Raw genomic sequence first — 23595 nt, forward strand, 5'->3', positions numbered from 1 at the left:
CAGTGTACTATTATCAGTGGTAAATGAAGTAAGCAGAGCACCAGTCTAGTGTTGTAGTTCCAGTGTACTAGTATCAGTTGTAAATGAAGTAAGTTGAGCACCAGTCTAGTGTTGTAGTTCAGTGTATTAGTATCAGTTGTAAATGAAGTAAGCAGAGCACCAGTCTAGTGTTGTAGTTCCAGTGTACTATTATCAGTGGTAAATGAAGTAAGCAGAGCACCAGTCTAGTGTTGTAGTTCAGTGTACTAGTATCAGTTGTAAATGAAGTAAGTTGAGCACCAGTCTAGTGTTGTAGTTCAGTGTACTATTATCAGTGGTAAATGAAGTAAGCAGAGCACCAGTCTAGTGTTGTAGTTCCAGTGTACTATTATCAGTGGTAAATGAAGTAAGCAGAGCACCAGTCTAGTGTTGTAGTTCAGTGTACTAGTATCAGTTGTAAATGAAGTAAGTTGAGCACCAGTCTAGTGTTGTAGTTCCAGTGTACTATTATCAGTGGCAATGAAGTAAACTGGGAACCAGTCTAATGTTGTAGTTCCAGTGTACTAGTATCAGTTGTAAATGAAGTAAGCAGAGCACCAGTCTAGTGTTGTAGTTCCAGTGTACTATTATCAGTGGCAATGAAGTAAACTGGGAACCAGTCTAATGTTGTAGTTCCAGTGTACTAGTATCAGTGGTAAATGAAGTAAGCAGAGCACCAGTCTAGTGTTGTAGTTCCAGTGTACTAGTATTAGTGGCAAATGAAGTAAGCAGAGCACCAGTCTAGTGTTGTAGTTCCAGTGTACTAGTATCAGTGGCAAATGAAGTAAGCAGTGCACCAGTCTAGTGTTGTAGTTCCAGTGTACTATTATCGGTGGTAAATGAAGGAAGCAGAGGACCAGTCTAGTGTTGTAGTTCAGTGTACTAGTATCAGTGGTAAATGAAGTAAGTTGAGCATGAGTCTAGTGTTGTAGAACCAGACTAGATGTATGTCACGTTGTAGTAACTAGATGCTTTGTCTTGGACATTTGATGTTTGTATACAAATTTAGTTTAACAAACCTTTAAAAAATGGGTTTACTATAAGTTGATAGACCGTTTTAACCATTGGCTGTTATTTGTTTTTATTTGAAAATTTGAAAGAAAAAAAATAATAAAAGAAAGTATGATTTGTGTGTCCCAGACAAAGTCACTGGCTAGGCCAGTCTGAGTCTGGGATAGATGGGATGATTTTTATCAGTCATTTGGTTTACAGTAGAATTTTTTTTTTTTTTAAAGGATGGCCTTAGTAGTATTTTAATTGCATGCACTGTAAATAAGTAGTATCAGCATTCTTCTTGTAAATACAATTCTTAGTATATTAAACATAATATAGTTTAACATATAGTAGTATTTGAATGAATTCCTTCCTGTGCAGAGATTTCTGCAAAGCTTAGAGCTTGTAACGACAAGAGCTGTGCTTAAATCTTCAGTGAAAAAAAGGAATGCAACAAAATATGTTTTAATTATTTTTATTTACTAAGATTTGAAAATATTTGCTGCACAATTTGTACTGTTGAGCCAGAATCAATACTTCCTTTACATTAAGAGAGAAGTGTTGAGAAGCTTAAACCAGACAGTATTTTGATTTACAGGGTATATATCACAGTGATATGGCTGCAGTGGGTTTTCTTTCTCACACAGTCTTAATAACTCTTTTCTGAGCAAGTTGTCTGAGCAACTGAGTTTCATGCTGAGGACAATGTGCTTTGTCATTAATTGGATATACTTGATCTTGAAATTTTATTTATTTGCTGGCCTCTCCAAATTTACAGCAAATGGCTGATTTTACCAGCCAATGTAAGTTCCACACCAGTTACTGTTTACACTAAGTATTACAGCTGCAGTAGATCTCTCTGAATACACAGTTTATTCTTTGAACGATAACAAATATTCTCTAATACACTGATCACAAAGTAGCAAAATTGAAATTATTTGTTTTCCCAGGCATCTGGTACAACTGCTGACAATGAAGCTGAACAGGTAGATCAATAATATAATTCATGAAAATTAGTTTCGTCTTAAATATTAAATGTTACACTATTGCTTAAAATAAGTTGCAAGAAATTACCTGTGCACAAAAATGATAACTATTTTTTCTGTTCCTGCATGTTTTAGTGTTGATATTGTATTATTAAATAACCTGTGTTCTGTCATCTTTTAATACCAGTAACCTGTTGTTTTCTGATTTAACTACTGTTTTTCTGATCACTAATGTTGTATACTCCATTGTAACAAGTTCATATAGCACAATAAGATACTTATACTAATTGATGATCCATCGTAAGTTAAAACTAGACAAGTATGAGGTTGACCAAGGTAGAGACAGAACAGCTGCTTGACCCAGCTAATGTTTTCCTGCTTGTAGTTGAAAGCTAAACTTGCTGATAAAGAAAGACTCCTTGACCATGAAATTGCTGCTAATAAACAACTTAGTCAGAGATTGGTAAGTTCTGGGTTTTGTTGCAGTGATGGAAATGGTATATACACACATAAAAAGCCGGGTCCTGAGACATTTCTGTTTCATTCACTCCTCATCCCCTTCTCCAACCACAAACTCCCTCTCTCCTTCGCAACATGCTAAGCATGCATCTCTTTCCTGAAATCCATTTCCATCACTGTGTGGTTGTCAAGGTGGCTAAAAAATCTCTTTTTCAAATTATTATTTTTTATAGTCTTAATAGTTGAAATGTTTTATAATTTTTAATTGAAAAACCTTGTTATTTTTTTTAAAGATTAAAGTGTTTCAGTACTATTTGCTTTTGTATGAGTTATTTACTAAATCTTTCTGGCCTATGCAGTTTATAGAGACTATGCATCGTTTTTATCAAAGGGTTTAGACGGTAGTGAAAGGGGCAGGAGGTAGCCCAGTGCTCAATAGCTCACCTGATATGTGAACAGTCTAGGATCGATCCGTGCTGTTGTGCCTTAATGGGCTACTTCCCATTTCAGTCCGTGCACCATCACTGTTATCTTAAAGGCTGTGCTATGTGCTATCCTTCATGTGGGTGTAAAAATTATCCTTTCTACTACGGTAATGAAACAATGTAGCAGGTTTCCTCTCTAAAACTGTAAAAATTGCCAAATGTTTGACATCCACTAGCCGAAGATAAATAAATAAATGTGCTCTAATAGTGTCGTTAAACAAAACTTCAAAACTTTAGATAATAGTGAAACTAAATTTTGTTGGTGTTTGAAACATAAACTTAAATTTTACAGAAATCACCAATCAGTCTGGACACAAGTACTTTGTTTATTTTATTCAGGATTTGTTTTCAAATGTGTCAAAATAGGCAGCATAGTGTACAGATGTTAGGTATATAAAATGCTGGTTTACTCAAGCTGAACATAGATTATAAGTTTCAAGTGTGTTGTGTTTTTCGCAGGCTCAACTAGGGGTTTCGGTAAGTAACTGGGGCAGGTTTTTGTTAGCATCATTCCATGTTTACCCCAATACATCTGGCATTAAATCATAACCTCCATTATTTCATTATTTGAGCTTAGCGTTTTAAATACAGGTACCTTGTATTGCTCTTTATGTTATTTTCTTATTTTTTATGAAATAGCTGTTACATGTGTATTTTATCTTGAGAAATAATATTTGAAGTATTAACGTGCAGTTTTTACCAATATAAAGGTTTGTCAGTTTGTGAATTTATTGGCAATAAAAGTTACTGCTGCATTTCACATTATTAAAGGGTGGGACGTAGCCCAGTGATAGTGCACTTCTTGCTGCATGGTCAGTCTACGATTTATCCCTGTTGGTGGGCCCACTGGACTATTTCTTGTTTTAGCCAATGCCCCATGACCTGGATATCAAGGGCAGTGGGATGGTGCATATGATAGATCCCTTGCTACTAATGGAAACATGTAGTGGGTTTCTTCATTAAGACTATATGTCAAAATTACTTATTGACATCTAATAGCCAATGATTAATAAATCAGTGTGCTCTGATGGTGTTGCTAAACAAAACAAACTTTCACATTAACTTACTACAATTAAAACCTCAATAACTTACATATTTGTCTTCTGAGAACGAATTACAAGATTTTATTTGTGGTATTCATTTAATAACATTTTTATACAGAACTGTTTACATGTATTTTAAATAGTTAAATATGGGGGGGGGGGGGGGGGATCTCAATTTAATTTTATTTCACTGTTTTATTGGAGAGGGGTAGGCAGGATTTAGCTCAGATGGTAGAGCATTCGCATGAGGTGCATGCGGCATAGGATTGAATCACCTCAGTTTACTCATTACCTATGGGTTTCCCCCCATCCCAACCAGGGCACCATGACTGGTATATCAAAGGCCATGGTGTGTGCTGTTCTGTCTGTGGGAAAGTCCATATAAAAGATCCCTTAGTGCTAATGGAAGAATATAGCAGGTTTCCTCCAAGACCACAATTAAAAAATTACCAAATGTTTGACATCCAATAGCTGATGTGCTGTAGTGGTGTCGTTAAACAAAACACACTTAATTTTGTTGGAGGTGGGGGATTTAAGGCATGTATTACATTATACTTGTTTATTTAGGGATTTTCAGGAGTTTTAGCTGGACCTCAAAATCATAAGTAATTTGCTGATATATTTAATCTATAATAATAGTTTGGTTTGAATTTTTAAATGTTTTAATACTTCTTTTCTCGATAGTCAATGCATTTGTATTTATTTTTTAATATTTATACATTCCTGATCTAACATGAAGTATTATTTTACCTAATTTTATTTTATTTAATTAAACTGCCGATGTATTTTGTTTTTTGTTTTTTTCCTTTTATTTTTTCCTTTTTTTTAAAACCTATTTGCAATTTATATTTTTATAGGAATTTATTTCTGTGGTTATATTTTTGTTAAAAAACCAAAACGTTTATACTTTGAATTTATTTTCATCGCTACTCATGTCTGAATACACTTTGTACTCTACATTTCAGTTTCAAGTAATATAGTAACGTAGGTGTTGGTTTCCTACAAGTGTCTGGCTTGGGACTTGATCTATTACAAATACATTTTGGTTTACAAGGTGTATTATTCTATCTTACTATGCCGTTTTACTATTAAGCATTGCTATCATTGTTCATTTTTAAATTTCATCATAACTGTGGCAAAAAACAACAACAAAAAACATTGTAAACTGCTAAATGTTATTTACTATCTCCTCCCCCTTCAGAATAAAGTAATAATAAAATAAATATACAAGAATTAATGTTTTGCAGGATATAAGCTGTCCTTTACCAAATCGACAAATGCGAATTGGAGTTAAATTTGGTGAACTTAAAAATTAGCATGTTCATTCAGCCATTTCCCCACATTTTGATTGATTATTAAGACAAATTGACTTTGGCTGCATATTTTCAAAATTATCTTAGATATTTGTGTGACAGTAGGCCTACTTGCTACGAGTAATAACAATGCAAATAACTCATCATAATTAAAATGTACTTGCAAATCAATTTTGTAACAGCTTTTGTAGAGGTAATGTTGATTGTGATTATCAAATTTAAAGGCTGCAAACTACTAACAATATTTTTTTTATCCAGCATAGGTCCTGTTTTGACACATGCAGTCCACCAAATAAATATATCATCTCTTTTTTTCAAATATTGTTTGATTTGCACATATTTAAAATCAGAACTCGTATTGGTTTGAATTGTATTTGAAATCATGTGGAATTAGCTTTAAAATTCCCTAGAATACTGTTCAGTAAATTTAAATGTTGATATTTTGGAATAAAGCAATCACTGTTGAGATGACGGTCCAATTTGGCATATTTAAATGTCTTCTGTAAATGATAAATGGTTTTAGCTTTTTACATCTCCTACACTGTTCAGTTTTTGTTGGTATTTTTGGATAATACAAGTGAGTGATTACCGTCTGACCACGTTAACCGTAACATTTTGGTTAAAGTATAGATACCATTCTACCACATGTGTGTTAGGAATATTTTGTGAGGTATTTTCAGAATTATATATAGCAAGCATGATTAAGCAGGGTTACTATTTGCTCAAAGTTTCTCTAATTGCCTTGACTATTGAATTGTTTAATAGAAGGCCTTCATATTTGGTACAGTTATGCACCAAGTGATAGTCGTTCAATTGCTTCATGAATATGTCCCAAAGTCTAGGTCATTTAGAAAGTTAGTTTGGTTTAATTTTTCTGGATTACATTCAATTGATTTATTTCATGGATAGCTTTTATATTTGGTATGGAAATTAAGGTTTTTGTTTCGCCTTCACATAGTAAAAATGTAAGATATGTCTTACTTTTCTGATGGCAGTGTTGACAGTTTCAACTTTTGTGTTGAAGTTTACCATTAATGTTTCTCATTAGTTTCTCACAAACTATAAGTCTTTGATCAATAAAACTTTATTTTATAGTTGCACCTATGGATGTTCATCATGTGTGTGACAAAAATATTAAATGACAGATGGTTAAAACTATATGTAGGAATTTATTATATTTGAGCTGTTCATATTAGTGTTTATGTATTTTATACCATTGTTTGTTGTACTAATTGTAATTATATGCACTGTGATCAACTGTCTGTTGTAATTGAAAAGACACTAGATTTGTCCATTGTTTTAACACCAGTATATGCAATTTATTACCAAGATAAGTTCACATTTCATAATGGGTGCATATCACTAAAACTACTAAACTTTGTCCGCATCAATAAACATACTAAATACTAACAATCCTTATTGATTGAATACAGTCTTAATATGCTAAAAGTTTAACATAAATGTAAAATGTAAAAATCTACGTACTATTTTCAAATAAGTATGAATGGTTTAATGATAGTTTAATTTTTATTAAAATTAGTATGATTTTAACACATTTTATTGTTTTAAAAGTGAATATGGAAGTACTATCAAAAATTGAATTTCCATAACTAAAATCGATGTAACATTTATGCAGTGTTCTTGCTGGGTTAAAATTAAAAGAGGACGGCCACACGGCACCACACCCTTCAAAAAAAAAAAAAAAAAGGAAAGCATGGTTACCACATATCAGCAGAATGTGAAAGGAGGGCGGCAAAATGCAATAGTGTGGGGGGAGGGGGGGGGGGGCAGCAAGAACACTGATTTATGTATAGATCTTTAGACTTTCTAATGCCACCTTCATTTGACCAATGACAAAACCTTGAACGGCAAATTGCTAATGTGAATGCCTTGTATTTTAAGCTGTTATGACTGTATTATATTTATTTCATGTGCATGGTTTCCATGGTTTTAGAATGTCATTCTGCATGTATTATGCTTGTCACATTACGCTTGGGAATGAAATGTAACATTCTATCAATGCTACTTTAAGCGGCCTTTTGTCTTAAACTTTATTAAACTGTTATTATTTTCAGTTGATAAACTGTTGGTGGTTCCGATTCAGTAACCATTTTTAGGATTCTAAAGTTTCAGCTGCTTGTATTGTGATGAATGTGGGCAGGTTGTCGTTTGGTGCAAGTTTGGCATAAAAAATATAATAATATGGGCCATCTTTTTAAATATTTAATTTGTGGCTTAAAAATACAGCTTTTGACAATTAATACTTTCATTTAACTAGTGTTTTATAATTTTAAATAATTAGAATAATTCTTGTAAGTTAAAATACCTGTTTAGGTTACTAGGTTTTAACAAACTTACAAAGTTAATATCTCAAATCAAATATTACTCTTGATAAAATTTCTGTATTTGCATTTGGCAAATCTTAACTTTCAAATTTTGTATTTGTGTGTTAACAGCATATAAAAGCTTAAAATTATTCACATTTAATTGATGATTTCTAAGATTTCTATGACTGGTTGATTCAGTAAATTGTTCTTCTAGATACTTCCTTTAAAGGCATAATACCACATACAGAAGTTCTAACAAAGTACTGTCTGAAAGTATATAAATTTAATTTGTCACAAAATATACGTGTACTTTATTCAACAGCTGCATTGTCGTCATGCTCAGCTAGGTGGTAATATTTTGGTGTATATATACTAGTAACCGAATCATAGCTGGCTTTCCCCGCTTTAAATATAGTGTCACCATAGCCAACAAAACATGTTTAGTGATAAATTATTTAACTAAAAGTACTGCTTGTCACAGCTAGTTATCTGGATCATATAAAAGTAGATAATTACAGTGATAATTGTGCATTAATTAAAAATATCTTTGTCATTGATATAGAACTCGTGGGGGGTGGGGGTGGGGGAGGAGAGGAAACTTAAACTATATCTAGAGATCAAGGCATTACAGCAATGACACAAATAAGAGGCTTTTAAATTGTTTATATTTTCTCCATTTTATAAATGGGTTTTTTCTTTTTTTCAGACTGCTTTAGTGGGAAATGATGTTGGAACATCCGTCTAACCGTGGACTTGCTTCATTGCCCATGACATTGAATGCGACCTTCAACTGCTCCAATGATGAATGTCTCGTATCACCAACCAACATTACATCTCATGCCAGACCAATCTCAAATACTTTAAAAATAGATCATCATTAATGTGGACTTTTTATCCATTATGGCATATACGTACATGTAGTTTAAACACTTACAATAAGATGGCAAACTGGTACATGCATATTTATTACCGAGTGTGCACAGTGTCTTGTCTTCCTGTGGTAAACATAATAACTAATGGAGAACATACTCCATGACTAGATTTGTTAATGACTTACCTAAAGGTAAAATTATCTTCTTTTTTTTTTTTTCTTTTTCTTTTTTTACAGTACCACTGGGTTGTTTTATTTTTATTTTATTTGTTCTTTTGTTTTGTATACTCTTTTTTTTTTTGTGTGCATAACATGTCTTTTAAAAGCTTTTATCAGCTTATATATGAAAAAAAATCTCAGTATTGTATCCAGTAAGGTTGAAGTTTATTCATTAATTGATTTTAATATATCAATTGGATAGGGTTTAAGCCTTAATGTCTTTTCAGTTTTAATTTGGCATGACAGTTTGGCAATATTCTTTGACAGATGGATAGACAATCTCTATTTCTGAAAAAACATTTGAAGTTTAGCAAGTCTAAGTTTTGCATTGTGAAAGAAACCTAGTTGAGATGCCAGATTAAGATTCACAAGTAAACGATGCATCTGATTTCATATTAGTTCTTTTTCACTTCACTTTGTCTTCCCTAGAAGCAGATTATTTTAATGATCAAACTAACCAGCGTGCTATTCTTGCACTGTATATAGCATACTTCAAATTAACATTTATAATGTTATTACAGTAGTATTACCAGTTAGTGGTGTTAGTCTCAGTCTCTTTGTTTTCAGTATGAATTTTTTTTTTTTAAATGAGACGTGCTAAACTACCAAATAAGACAAATCATTAAAGTCTGGACATATCTTCATATAGACATATCTAGATTTCAGTTTGGCAGTATCATTTGTTATAATGAATATGGTTCAGTTTTAAAAAGTCATTAGCTCTTAATTTATTATTTAATACTTTCTATTAGTGAATTGGTAAAAAAAAAAACCTCACCAAAAAACTACAAATTTTGTATTCCTATTTTAAATGTTGGCCAATATTTTAATTGGTACTTTAACCCAGATAAAAACTTGGCTAAATATTTCTTTGTGGTTATCCTTTTTAACCTTTTTCATTTTGGTGAATGATAAATCAAAATACAAATCTTAAAGCATTTCACATTAATGTAAAAGTAGTTTTAAACTTGTAGAATAAATTGGTTTCTCATCGATGAAATTTTAAATATTACTAAATTGTTTGACATTTGTTTATCATGTTTTGTTGAGCCTGTTTTCTTGCTTGCTTAATCTGGGACCATGTGACAAGATGTTAAAGTGTTTGCTCATACCGTTTTAATAATTTCTAGCTGTGAAATGTTCATTACATTATTTATCTTCAAAGAATTGTCAACATATATTATTATAAATTCATAATCTAAACTGTTGATGTTTTTAAAGAAAGTATGTTCAGAGAAATAGTGCTTGTAAATAACCTATCACAGGAGTTGTTTCTTGTTTAATAACTACCAGGAAGACATACGTATTTTTCTATTTGCATTAAGCAAACTTCATTGATTCTTCAATGAAGAAAAGGGTGTGTTTTTCTTCTTTTTTTCATTGTATTTTAAAGATTAGCTTTCAGAACATGGTAATTTGCTAAAATCTAACTGCATATTTTAAACCTGGTTTGATTCATAGGCTTATTATTTAGTTCTTGAAAGCATAACTTAAAACAATATTGAAATGAATGGCACATGTCATGTTTGTTGGGGGTTTTGTAAGCAAAATGTTTTGGGTTTTCTAAATATGGTCTTGTATGGGGTGATGATTCCCTTAAAAGCATTGCAAAGTTAACATTTTAAACATTAATTATTTGTTTGTTTAATGAGGACACTGCTGTGTATAATAAACTGTTAAGCATAATTGAGATAATTTGCTAAATTTGTGGCATGTTTTTAGCAGCAATGGCATTTAGTTTCCTAGCGGAAACACCTAACTACAGCAGCTAATTCTGTGATGTTTTTGTATTTGTTCACATTTGTGCGTGTGGTCTCGTCTTGCCAACTTTTAGATAAAATGCATGTCAGTGATTTTTGTTCAGTCTATTGTGAAACTTTATTTAACAAAATCTTTGTTATGAAATCGTTTTATAAATTATTTTACTCAGTGTTACTTTTGGTGGTGGTTATAATGACATTGTAGCACAATATGAACAATAATTGTACTGCAGAACAGTATACAAGTATCATACTACATTTGTACTTTTTATTAATCTTGTTCTAAAGCGTTATTGGATAGGCTTATTTGTGAAACATGCACATCAGCATTCTCATGTATTGGACGACTAATCATCCAAAATAACTTACCACTCGTGATTCTCAATCAAACTGTGTCCTTGTCATTGCATTAAACTATACATTCTAAAATTGCTGGACAGACCATTTGAAAAATTCCTATCCGAGGATGAGAAGTAGTTCTGTTATTGTGAACACGTAGAATACAGTACAGTAGTACTGGTATTCTAAACTGTTGGAATAGTTAATGATTTTTTATGGGTTTTTTTTTTAAATCAGTGATTTATTTCTTGTTATATTTGTTCTGCTGAAGTTGTGTACATTATGTGAATAATCACAAAGTGTTTTTCTTTGTATTTTTCAGTGATAACTTTAGCAAAGAAATTTATAAAAAATTGTTTTGCCTATAAATGATTAAAAATTTGTCTTTGATGAATTTTCTTGTATCAACAAATTTCTGATTACTGTAGTGAATTTGTCTTGTTTTGAAGAAAGTGCAATATAGTTGTTTTTATTCTCCAGAATAGAAAGATTTCATGAAGACTACAAAAATTAATTTATGAAAACTGCTGAAGTAATAGTCAGAGTAATAAACATGTATTTATGGTGACATATTGTAAATCTTCTGTATAAGACAATTATTAGTCTTTCATTATGGCACATAATGGGTTGCGTATTCCACTTTAAATAGTTAATGTTTTGGTCAACATTCTCCACCAATGACACTTGGTTTTAAAAAATGTTTCTGCTATGCAAAGCAGTCAAATTGGTTAAAATATTCATAAAGTAGACTTTGAATCCAATTGTGAGAGGTATTTTCATTTTTTAATATCAACACAATTTATCTGTACTATAACTTGTGAGATGCCCTCTTGAAGCAATGGCTATTCTAATGAGTGCTTCACTATTCGACCAGAAAGTGGCACAAAGATAAAACATTGATTCTTGTGTTGATTACTTTGACTAGCATATTTATGAACTAAGTAGGAAAGTTTGCCTTTATTGCCATGGTGATTGGTGCTGATGCATAATTGCAGTGAGAGAGTAGTTTAGAAATTATACATTTTTGTTATTATGTACATAATTAGACAACTGATAAATAGGGTAAAGACTGAAACAAGTTTAAGAATGCATTAGATTACCAGCAGTAGAAATGGTTTGGGATTTTGCAGTTTTAAAGCATTACATAGTTTTGTTCAGTTTTCATCCTTTCCCAGTAAAGGTCACTTTTTGATTGTGTAGCTTATTTGATCCAGGTGACATCTTGCAATGAATTGCATGGACGAGTATATTAATATATTTATATAGATATGGGTTCATTATTTGTCTTTGTTGTTGAGTTCTGAAAAACCTCAGATGACTTACACGTCAAATATATTGACAGGTCAGCTGAATGGAACTAAACTACTCAACTTTCACTAGGGATTTGTTAAAAAAACATTGTAAGTAAAGCAACTGCATTTATTATTTGATGGATGACAAATCTAACTTTCACAATGCATTACTACTGTGATGTATTGAACATCCAAGGAGCATAGTCTCATTGATCAGATGTTGCGCAAATTGTTTATCATGACATATTTTGTATATCCCGAGCAAAAGTTGAGTAGTATATATTAGTACTGTTGTGTACTCTAGTAACGATGGCAGCCTTTCTGGTTCATACATCATGTTACAAATTTACTTTTTACATATCTAATTGTGTGGTACCTTGCGATGTAGAACTGCACACAGGACTGGGCTTCATGTAGATAATGAGAGTATATCATTCTGAATGGGACCAAGTCTTGAAATGAGGACCAAATTTTGGTTTCGTGATAAGACTGTTGTCTCAGGTCACACATTACTCAGTTTGGTTCTGATTTGAAAAAATAAATTAAAATGAACATCTTATTATTAATGGAGCTGCCTTTTTTTGTTCTTTTTTTTTCTTCCTTTTTTTTTGTTGTTGTTGGATTAGAAATTTTTATGTTTTTGTCTACCGTAGTCTGTTTTGCTTAATGTTTATTTTATTAGTGCATACATTTATTTTGCTGCATTACTTCACAATGTGGTAGCCAAAACAACGGGGGAAATAAATACGAGTTGCACTTTTAAACTGAATATCTGGTGGGATGGGGGGGGGGCAGGGGGGAGACAGATTTATTGTCCTCCCTAGACCAGTTTCATAAAAATATTTAACAATAAATGCCAAAACATATGCCCCAAAAGCATGCCCATGATTGATTTTTTCTATGTTGGTAATGGTGAGTAAATTGTATACAATTTTACATTGAATTATTTACCATTATATACAGTAAAATATGTTTTGTCCTGTCTGAATATATTTTAATAAAATTAAACATTTTATAATTAGTGATATTATTGAAAATGGATAATAGATGATACAAATCATAATTGTTAACAGTTGTGTTCAGGGAAATAAATGTCTCTGGATAGAAGTTTTATAACTCGGCCAGTGTCAAAGGTGTGGGTACCGCTAGTAATTTTTTTGGGAGGATTGTATAGGCATTCACTTGGCTCCTTCATTACATGATTGGACTGACTTTAGAAAGATTTTCTGTACTAAAAAAAAATAATAAAATAAACCCAGGTGATATGCTAGACATTTCTAGTCATTACGTTAGTATCCATTGTCTTTTTAACTGGCACTGTCAGATTCAAACAATGTAAATATGTTGGTTACCATGTGTAATTATTATGTAGATAGATAATTTCCTATTATTGGTTTATTTTATCAGATATGATGCACATCCCAGTTGATGTGCGACTGATTGTAGTAAAGATAATAACAATGAATGGCGGCATTCAACTTAGAAAGTTCATGAAGATGACGGTGATCTGTCTGTAGAGCTTGGTCAATAAAACTGAAGCTCAACTCAGTGTTTGTTTTCACTTAACGTGTCTGTATTTTATTTAACAATTTATTTAAATTGGGCAAAAAAAGTTGATTTTGTGTTTTAATTTTAAAAAACTATATTCACCCCTACAGGTCCAGATAAATTGCTCCACAACTGTAACAAAGGCTGTGGTATGTATTATCCTGTCTGTGTGGGATGGTACATATAAAAGATCCCTTGCTGCTAATCGAAAGAGTAGCCCATGAAGTGGCCACAGGGTTTCCTCATTCTATATCTGTGTCATCCGTAACCATATGTCTGATGCCATAAATAAAATATGTGGAGTGCTTCGTTAAAAATTTCTTTTCTACAAATACATGACTGCCTTTGTTTCTGGGTTGGATTAGATTCTGAGAAACACAATTTAATGCCTTACGTGTTGACACATCAACAAAACTTATTGGCTATTTGGGGGAAGATCATGAACTTGTATTGTTGTGCTGTATTCTTTTTTTTCTTTTCTTTTCTTTTTTTTAATTCTTAAAATTGAGAAAAAAACAAGTGCTTGCATGAACAACCCAACATGTATTATTTCAGTCTATACTGAGACTAACAAATATCTGGGCCAGGACATACATAGGCAGCCTTTTAAGTGCCATCCAATAATGCCATAAATAAACCAATATTTCAAATTTACACAACAGTTTTTATTTCCCATTCATGGACTTTGATCAAAGGAGGCAACATGAACAAAAATGTCTCAATACATGCAAAGTTGTGTCTTCAAAACAGACTGGTGGCACACTGGTATAATCTCCACCACAGGTGAATCTGTAGGCATTTCAAAAACAAGATAATGTCTGCTTTCCTTTCGCTCTCAACATTAAAAACAAATAATTTGTTCCTCACACCTAGCAAAAGAAATGAACATATTCACAATGTAAATATTTATACTTCATCTTGGATTATTAGATTCTAATAACCTTGTATACTGGTGATTGATTTGAATCTTCACATAACGGCCATCACTTGTTTTTTTCCTGTCGCATGTTTAACAATAGTTCTTGAAACTTGACAATCATTGTTTGTGGTGATTACTCGTCTTATTGGCCAAGATCATTCTGTCCATCTGTGGCAGCACTGGTTGTTGGTACAAACATAATACAAGCGCATTCCTTCCTGAAATATAATTAAAATACTTAAATAAATTTTGGGACATAGCTTGATATAATTTTTAAAAAACGGTAATGTTTCTTTTGTTTAATGACATCACTAATGTTGATTAATTAATCATCGAGTACTGAATGTGAAACATTTGGTAATTCTGACACGTAGTCTTCAGTGAAAACCACCACAATTTCTCAACTGCAGCAAGGGATCTTTTATATGCACTTTTCCACAGCAAATACCAGGACCTCTGATATATAAGTTGTGTGATACTGGTTGGGACAGAAAAACTCAATAGATTATCCAAGAAAATTTGATCCCAAGACCTAAGCAAGAAAGTGCTCTACCATGCTTTGATATAAAACATCCAAACATTCTGAAGGTACTGCTAATGTAATACATGTAACACAGGGCCCCAACAAACATCCATATTTACTAAGTTAAGGTCATAACTGTGTAAAATGGATAAATCGCCATGAAAGTCAAACATGATCTCTAGCAGTATACAATAAAGCTATATACACAATTTCAACTCCCTATCTTCAGGCATTGTGAAAACAAATTTTTATATCTAAATTCAAGGGCCATAACTCTGACAAATGGGTAAATCATCCTGAAAGTTCAACTTCATCTGTAACAGAACCCTATAAGCTACACACAAAAGTTCAGCTCATTACCTTTGAGGCATTGCCCCCCCCCCCCCCCAAAAGTCTATACAATTAAAATATTCTACTAACCTCAGCCTTCGTGCTGTGTGACTGAAAGAACACCGCCTCCTTGTGTCCACATTTTTTGCAGGTGTAATTTTCTGTGCGAGGAAGTGTTGGGTCTGCCACCACATCCCCTACTATCTGGGTCAGTTCACTGAACACAAACAAAACAATATATATTGGTACCCACAGAAAAACAGCATTAACACTTACAAATAATTAAATGCAAATTAACTAAACAATACTAGTCACAATATCTATACCAATCTATTTTTTTCTTTTCTGCTTTTTAATGTCCCGAAAAATTATTTATTTGGGTTACACTAATAAGTGACCTATATAATGCATTCAAGTAAAAAATGTTGATGACATTGTGTTTGCTATCATATATGCTGTGTGTAGGCCTACTGACCAAATTAAATCCCAATAAGCACCACCTCTTATTCAGTTTTGAGCATCCTGGGGAATAAACACATACACATAAAATGGTCACCACAGCAGCATGTCTAAATGGGCACTGCTATTTTAATTATAGCTGTAAAGTAAATGGTATTTCTCATTTCACCATGGCAAAGACACATGGCAGTACAGCAAAGGCTGTAATGACTACCTGGAATGTTTAAGCATGTATATATATTTACTTGCTGACTAAATTTCCATGTGGGCAACTGCAATATATGATCAGATATATATATGTGTTTGTTGTTCACTTACTCAACTTCGTGCATGATCTTGTTCACATAAATACATCGGTTGTCAGCTACCTGTTGATAATCACAATTTCGACACTGAAACATAAAATTCATATTGTGACATCAATTCAGAACAAACACAGAAGAAAACCTTTCATTTTTAAAACCCTTTAGTTTAAACACAATTTTCTTCAGTTATGATTTATGAACGTAACCAATCATACTCATAGTGAGTCCTTCAATTACAACTAAAGGTCTTGTCAAATGGTAAAGCAATGTAATTTACAACACAGAGTCTATCTCATGGTCCATTCCTTGACGTGGTCAGGTAGCTTGCATGCCTCAATGACTTGGAGAGCTATGCCAGCTGGAGCATCAGCTCCTGGTAGGGTCACCCAAGCTGGACTGGTCAAAGGGTAGAGACTAGACTAATATGGACCAGACAGACAGACAGAGGACATGAGCAAAGAAAGACAACTGTCAGGGGGAAGCAAACTACAAAATCAAAACTGGGCTAGAGAGACTCAGAATTCTAGTAAGGAAACTCTCCTAGGAGAAGGAAAACTCCAAACTCAAACCAAGTCCACTGAAGTCAGAGTACAGAAGCTATGCATCAGCATTAGTGTAGAAACTGAAAGGAAATGTCTGTACATGCACCAAGCTCTATGATCATGAAACAGATGGACATATTAAAGTGGTGTCGTCCCCATGGACCAAAGCCAGGTGGATACGGTGCCGGGTCTCCAGCCTTGAAGGGGTCCACTCAAGCGGATCTGTCAGCTTTAAAGCCAGGGGTAGATAGAGTAGTGCTACTGGTCAACATGCAGAAACATCAAAGACGATGAAGCCAGGATAAAGCACTGGCCAAATGGAGCAACACTGGCTTTGGGGTTCCAAAGAAGACTCGACAGAGACAGCTTTTTTTATCACCACAACTTGATTCGAAATCTAAAGCATGATCAACTATAGCTTGAATGCAGAAATTAATTTTGTTTACTCATTTCAGTCTTTGTTGATTTCAAGTATATAGTCAAAAACAGTTAAAGTTTGTTTTGTTTAACAACACCACTAGAGCATATTGATTAATTAATCATTGGCTATTGAATGCCAAACTTTTTCATTATAATTTGTGGCTAATACAAATCCCAGTTGGCTAATTTTTTAGCTACAGCTATTAAAGTATTTCTGATCTAGGATAAACCTTGAATGCTTCATCGCTTGTACTTACAGCATACAGCAATGTTTTATTCTCCTTATCTTCTTTAGGGTAGAGCATGTTATTGCTGAAAACAATAAATATAATTGTTATTTATTAAAAATTCTGTCAAATATTGTTAAATTATAAAACTAAACAATATTGCTTGAAAGCAAGAGTAAACCATTAATTTTACTCCGTTGTTTTTGTTTATCATTAAAATTACCCATATCGGGTCGACTTGACTCCTAGAAACAGTTAAAGGGACACGCCATAGTTACGGCTAGTTGTTAACCATTACGGTGTTGTTTTTCGCTATTAAACCCAATTTTTCACAAATAAAATTGCACTTTACTTACATTTTATTATTTAGAATGTACACATTTCCATTCACCTGAAGTGCTTTTTGGTAATCCTGATGTTTGTAAAACCACGAAATGCATTTTTTGTATTTCTTAAAATGCCGCGCGCACTTGAGAAAAAAACGTTAAGCAAGCGAGGTCCAATCTATTTTTAGAGGGAATCTTCCTGTGTAAACGTCACAGACGTTGGTATACCACGTGACCGTTATCATTTTGGTTCGGTTTGTTTTCTCGTGCACGGTTCGTGCAATCAACATCCGATTTGTTGTCGTTTGCTTGTTGTTCATTTGTGAGATATTTCTTCACAGTTCGTGAAAATTTTTAGTAACAATAAAGTTCAGACAAGTGTCTCAATACAAAACGTTACAAACCCTTAAAACCAATAATTTTGCTAAGTCTTACGATATCTGGAGAGGGGATACAACCAGGACAGAACAGTTGGAACATGTCCAGGAGAGGTGAAAGGAACGCACCCCAAGTCTGTGAAATTTGTCGTGACGTAGGCATTGCTGTGCTTCGAGCGACATCTACCGGTGACATCAGAATACTAACTTTCAAAATTATTTCAAGCAATTGGGACATGGGGATTCCCATGGTATTTATCGATATAAAACCTGCTTTTTCACTCCATTTGATAAAAACGTGATCTAAGTGTGTTACAGGTTTGTAGATTAACCAAATTATAATTTATTTTCGCTGGATGGAACTAGGATGTGCGGCTTTAAAGTGCAGTAAGATGAATTAACATTCCGTACTTGTCACATGCCATATCAGCAAGGCCAAATCATTTTTATTTTTTTTTATTTTCATCCCCTCTATTGTTGGAATGTTTTTTGTAAATTATTATATTTAATTTGCAGAAGGCTCGCTGCATTTTTTTTTACCTCAACTATAGTGATTAGACTAGTGACATAATCCATATAGAACAATTGCAAATAATTTCAAGTGTATAAATTATTTTAATTATGAATTACAAAATTGATATTTTATAAACTATTCACTGGTATGAAAGTTTTACTTATCTGTATTAATTAACATAAAAAATAAAAAAAAAATATAATAATCAGTCTATTATAATGTATTTCCACTATAAACACGTTGTCAGAGAATATGAGCACTGTGTACATGTCTCACATACATGCACATTGTACATATATTTTTTCATATAAAAGCCAAAATAATTTAAAATGACAGACCACACGAGTGAAATGGTTATTTTTCCAAATGCATACATGTGCCTGAATGCAATTAGAAACATACCACACTTTCCTGTTTACTCGATAGTGTTACACTTTTGTTTATTATAAGAATGGATTTGTATTACGTCTACGTTGTTGATGTTTTTACGCTGATTGGAATATAATTTATATCATGTACTGTAACTAAAAAATGTAGAATATTCTTTTTAAGTATCATATTATTATTCATGTTTCTGACTGTAAAAAACACATACGTTGATGCAGAGTTCGACAAATCCGCTAGATTCCCCCCCCCCCCCCCCGACGCCTGTGGCTGTTTAGTCTCGGGAAATTTTTTAATAAAGTGATTGTGACGTTTGTCATCAAATAATATCAACAATGCAATCAGTATATAATAATCCACTTGAACTAGGTCTGCAAACTGCAGTAAGTTACTGTAACATGCTATCTCTACATCGTCACAGTTACAGCATGCATTGTTTACTTTTCCCTTTCGAGTTTCTGGCACAGGAACTAAGTCTAATGACATGTGTGTTTTGATTGGTTGGACACATCACATGGTAGTTAATCTTGCACATATATCTTAGGCTAAGAACTTGGAAATCACCAATTGCGACGACAGGTTAATCTTAATCAAGTAAACCCCAGTCATGCTTTGAATTTCAGTGTTTGTTTTATTTATCTATTGTTTTCTAATTTGACACTTTGCTTACATGTGGCTATCGGCAATCAGGAAAACAATTTACTTTAATGGTAACTGCACATGCAATGACTCGGCTTGGCCTATTATGTATAGTGGTTTGGATAATGTGTCACAGCTGCCGATACAAGATAATACCTTTTTTGTTCATCAATTAACAATGGATTTCATGTCACCGTTATATTCTTTGATATCAGTCTGACACGGGATAATGCCCTGTATTTGAGCAATTGGCATCACCGTTCCTGGTGACCTAAATAGTAGGCCCTAAATGTATAACCCACTACCAAATACCCTGAACCATCTATTACCATGTGTCACACTGTCGTACCCTTATTTAAATTTAATTATTCTGATAGTGGGTTTAGATACCAACCATGAGTTTGCTCAATTATTTTTCCCCGGGGGAGGGCAAAAGCGAAAACGGGACAATGACGATGGATCACTTGACAAAAGACCAAACGTACGACACGACAAAAAACTGAAAGTTACAACATGGTTTAAGTGTTTGTTTTATTTTACTGTTATACTCGTAAATGTGTAATGTTACAAAAAATTATATAAAAATCCAGTTATAATTGATCAGGAATTTGGGCTAGTGCTTTATCTTGATGGGCTAGTGGTTTTTACAAACCCGCTAACCCTGTGGCTAGTGACTTTTCAAAATATTTCTGGTTGATAGTATATTTATTGTTATTAATATTAGTGTTAAGTTAGGATCAAGTGTGGTTCAAGAATATGAGCATGTTCATATTTTGTAATCAATTGTAACCACGCAAATCCAATACCCCAAGAGGGGTGAGGATGGACGGACGTGTTTATAGCGGAAATACATTATAATAGACTAATAATGGCTAAATAGCTGTAAAAACCTACCATTCTTTACAAAATCTAATACCAACAAACCCAGGTCCGTCCGTGTTTCCGTCAAAGCTAAGATCCATGCTTAACCACAAGGAAATTTTAATTTGATAAAATTAACTTAACTTAAACTTCTCCGTATTAGATCTTTCCAAAACGGAAACTGAAATCAGTTGTTTTCTTCTTCTGTCAACATTCAGTCCTTTTACTAACCGCACCTTTTATATATCTAAGGAAAACCATTTTTGTTTACTTGCCGTATTTCCAGGAATTTGATCGGGATGGGAGTTGTATGTATGTATGTATGTATGTATTTGGAATGCAAACACGTACGTATATCTTCAAAAGTAATCCTAATATTTCTAAGATGTCGACCTATTCATTACCAGGAGTCCGAAGTCTGTTTTACTATCCCAACCATAACCTCGGAGGCGTGCGTTATCCTATACTAACTGCACATGTGTATAATTGAATACCTCGACTTGTGAATGTGTCCATGGTTATTTGAAGCCGTCTACCAATACATGTAAGGAATGTCTTCATTTTCCTGTTGAGGAAAGGTTGTAGGCCTAATTGGTAGATTGATGAATGTTTACTGTATTGCCATACGTTAACAGTTTCGCAGTTTAACGACACCACTAGAACACATTGAATTATTAATCATCAGCTATTGGATGTCAAACATTTGGTAATTTTAACAGTCTTAAAGAGGAAACCCACTACATACCACGGTTTTTGATATACGTCATGAATGGCGCACTGGCTGGAATGAAAAATAGCCCAGTGTGTCGCAGAAGGTAGACATTTATAATTTCATTGTAACTTGATTTTTATTTATATATCCAAGTAAAGTTTAAGCACGCTGTCCTGGGCACACACCTTAGTTATCAGGACATTATTAGTGGATAGTTGTTATAATGATTTACACCTCTTAAAATTACATTCTCTGGTTACCATATTATAACATCATGTACAAATATGAAATACAAGCTCAAATGCACTTTTAAAAAACTCGTGTGTGTTCGCTGTGAACGGAGATCGTCAAAGTGTTAGTAGAACTTTCAAAGTTTAGTTTGTATAACACATTGATCATGTATATATACTCTTCAAAAAAAGAAACGCAAAAGGGTACAAATGTGAATATTCGCAAAAACGCAGCCACGTGCAAACCATGTCACCACTGCACGTGCGTTGTCTGCACGTGCAACATGAACACCGACAGTATAAAAGTGCAGGGTGTTCGCTTGCCTGGCCTCTGTATCTGGCCGACAGTTGACAATCCAGGACATGCCACGTCTCAGTGAACCGCAGAGAAACAATGCCATCGGCCGACTAGACGCAGGCGAATCCAGAACGGCCGTTGCCAGGGCATTCCATGTGTCCCCAAGCACCATCTCCAGACTGTGGGACCGTTACCAGCAACATGGATCAACACGTGACCTCCCTAGATCCGGTCGACCACGGGTCACTACCCCCGGGCAGGACCGCTACATCCAGGTACGCCACCTTCGGGAACGATTGACTACTGCCACCTCCACAGCCGCAACAATACCAGGTTTGCGCAGGATATCCGACCAGACCGTACGGAACCGCCTACGTGAGGTAGGAATTCCAGTTCGAGGTGTCATCTTAACACCACAACACCGTCGACTCCGACTGCAGTGGTGCCAGATTCATCGACAATGGCCTCAACTGCGATGGAGACAGGTGTGGTTCAGTGACGAGTCCCGATTTCTGCTCCGACGTCATGATGGAAGATGTCGCGTGTATAGGCGTCGTGGTGAACGTTATGCGGCAAACTGCGTGCAGGAAGTGGACAGATTCGGCGGGGGGTAGTGTCATGGTGTGGGCAGCCATCTCACACACTGGCAGAACTGACCTGGTCCACGTGCAGGGCAACCTGAATGCACAGGGCTACATTGACCAGATCCTCCGGCCACACATCGTTCCAGTTATGGCCAACGCCAACGCAGTGTTCCAACATGACAACGCCAAGCCTCACACAGCACGTCTCACAACGGCTTTCCTACAGAACAACAACATTAATGTCCTTCCTTGGCCATCGATATCACCGGATTTGAACCCAATTGAGCATCTATGGGACGAGTTGAACCGACGCCTCCGACAGCGACAACCACAGCCCCAGACCCTGCCCGAGCTGGCAGCAGCCTTGCAGGCCGAGTGGGCCACCATCCCCCGGGACGTCATCCGTACTCTGGTTGCTTCAATGGACAGGCGGTGCCAGGCAGTTGTCAACACACGCGGAGGCCACACCCGGTATTGACTCCAGATGACCTTGACCTTGGTGGTGTGTCCTATCACTTACTCACAATGGACTAGAGTGAATTGTGAACAATCCTGCAACATTTGGTAATTATCGGACTCACCATTCAATAATTAAATCAATTCTCCAAATGTTACGACAATGTGGTTTTGCGTTTCTTCTTTTGAAGAGTATATAATAATGTCGGATATCAATGTCAGATATATTAAATAATAAAAAAAACCATTTCGGGGTGGGGGGGGTCAGTCGAACCCATCGAACCCCCCCCACCCCCCCACCCCCCATGTACGCCCATGACAATGAACGTTTTCACTTCTTAATTTTACGTGTTAAAATCGACAAATTCAAATAAATATTTTTTCGTTTGGAAAGGGTAAAGTTAGTGGGGGGGGGGTTAACGACATCAAAGTTAGAGCATATTGATTTAATAATCATCCGACGCCATACAACCGTAAATAAAATGTGTTGAGTGCGTCGTTAAATAAAACATATCCTATCCTTCCTTCCATCTGCTGTTGGATGTCTAACATTTGGTAATTTTGACATATAATCTTAGAGAGGAATCGGGTGCATGTGCAGGGGGAGGGTATTGGAGGTCGAAACCCTTACTTGCCCAAGCTAAACAAAATTGAAATTCCACACATTGATAAGCCAATGAAAACCGAGATCGGTAGGAGCCCGTCAAAAGTGTCCCACTTTCAAAATACTGGCTTTGTTTTTGACCTGGATAAGTCAGCGTAGTGAAAACAATGCGGAGTGCGGCGTCATATATGCACCAAACGTAATTGGATTTTCTGTTCTATATGGTTAAATA

At 34.5% G+C, this 23595-nt stretch overlaps 2 protein-coding genes across 10 annotated transcripts in view; one reads left to right on the plus strand and one right to left on the minus strand.

The window, feature by feature from the left end:
* Positions 1-13649, plus strand: part of LOC121371744 (kinectin-like) — a 44916-nt gene extending 31267 nt beyond the window's left edge. For 4 of the 8 annotated variants that reach the window (XM_041497859.1, XM_041497864.1, XM_041497866.1 and 1 more), the window contains 4 exons: positions 1962-1997; positions 2383-2460; positions 3401-3418; positions 8331-13649. In XM_041497859.1, the coding sequence (XP_041353793.1) occupies positions 1962-1997; positions 2383-2460; positions 3401-3418; positions 8331-8369 (171 nt within the window). In that variant the 3' untranslated portion in view covers positions 8370-13649. Of the gene's footprint in view, positions 1-1961; positions 1998-2382; positions 2461-3400; positions 3419-4949; positions 5039-8330 lie in introns of all 8 variants that reach the window. The other 4 variants (XR_005957827.1, XM_041497863.1, XM_041497862.1 and 1 more) reach the window with 4 other exon arrangements.
* A 654-nt stretch (positions 13650-14303) lies between these two features.
* Positions 14304-21801, minus strand: LOC121372497 (DNA-directed RNA polymerase II subunit RPB9-like). 2 transcript variants are annotated; one of them, XM_041498846.1, is made up of 5 exons: positions 21746-21801; positions 17409-17463; positions 16203-16276; positions 15516-15642; positions 14304-14790 (listed from the first exon to the last, which is right to left on the minus strand). In XM_041498846.1, the coding sequence occupies exons 1-5, from the start codon at positions 21784-21786 to the stop codon at positions 14728-14730; spliced, it is 360 nt and encodes a 119-aa protein (XP_041354780.1). In that variant the 5' UTR covers positions 21787-21801; the 3' UTR covers positions 14304-14727. The 2 variants fall into 2 exon arrangements, with proteins under 2 accessions (XP_041354780.1, XP_041354779.1); XM_041498845.1 differs by lacking the exon at positions 21746-21801 and adding an exon at positions 20513-20672.
* Positions 21802-23595: the final 1794 nt, after the last annotated feature.

The sequence above is a fragment of the Gigantopelta aegis genome, chromosome 4 (genome assembly GCF_016097555.1).
Source record: "Gigantopelta aegis isolate Gae_Host chromosome 4, Gae_host_genome, whole genome shotgun sequence".
Lineage (NCBI taxonomy): Eukaryota > Metazoa > Mollusca > Gastropoda > Neomphalida > Peltospiridae > Gigantopelta > Gigantopelta aegis.

Coding starts and splice junctions, on each gene's coding strand:
- LOC121372497 (XM_041498845.1), bottom strand. CDS start 20,580: ATGGATCTTAGCTTTGACGGAAACACGGACGGACCTGGGTTTGTTGGT. Junction 15,643..16,202: donor AAGATCATGCACGAAGTTGA/GTAAGTGAACAA, acceptor GTTTGTGTTCAG/TGAACTGACCCAGATAGTAG. Junction 14,791..15,515: donor CACACAGCACGAAGGCTGAG/GTTAGTAGAATA, acceptor ATTATATTTCAG/GAAGGAATGCGCTTGTATTA.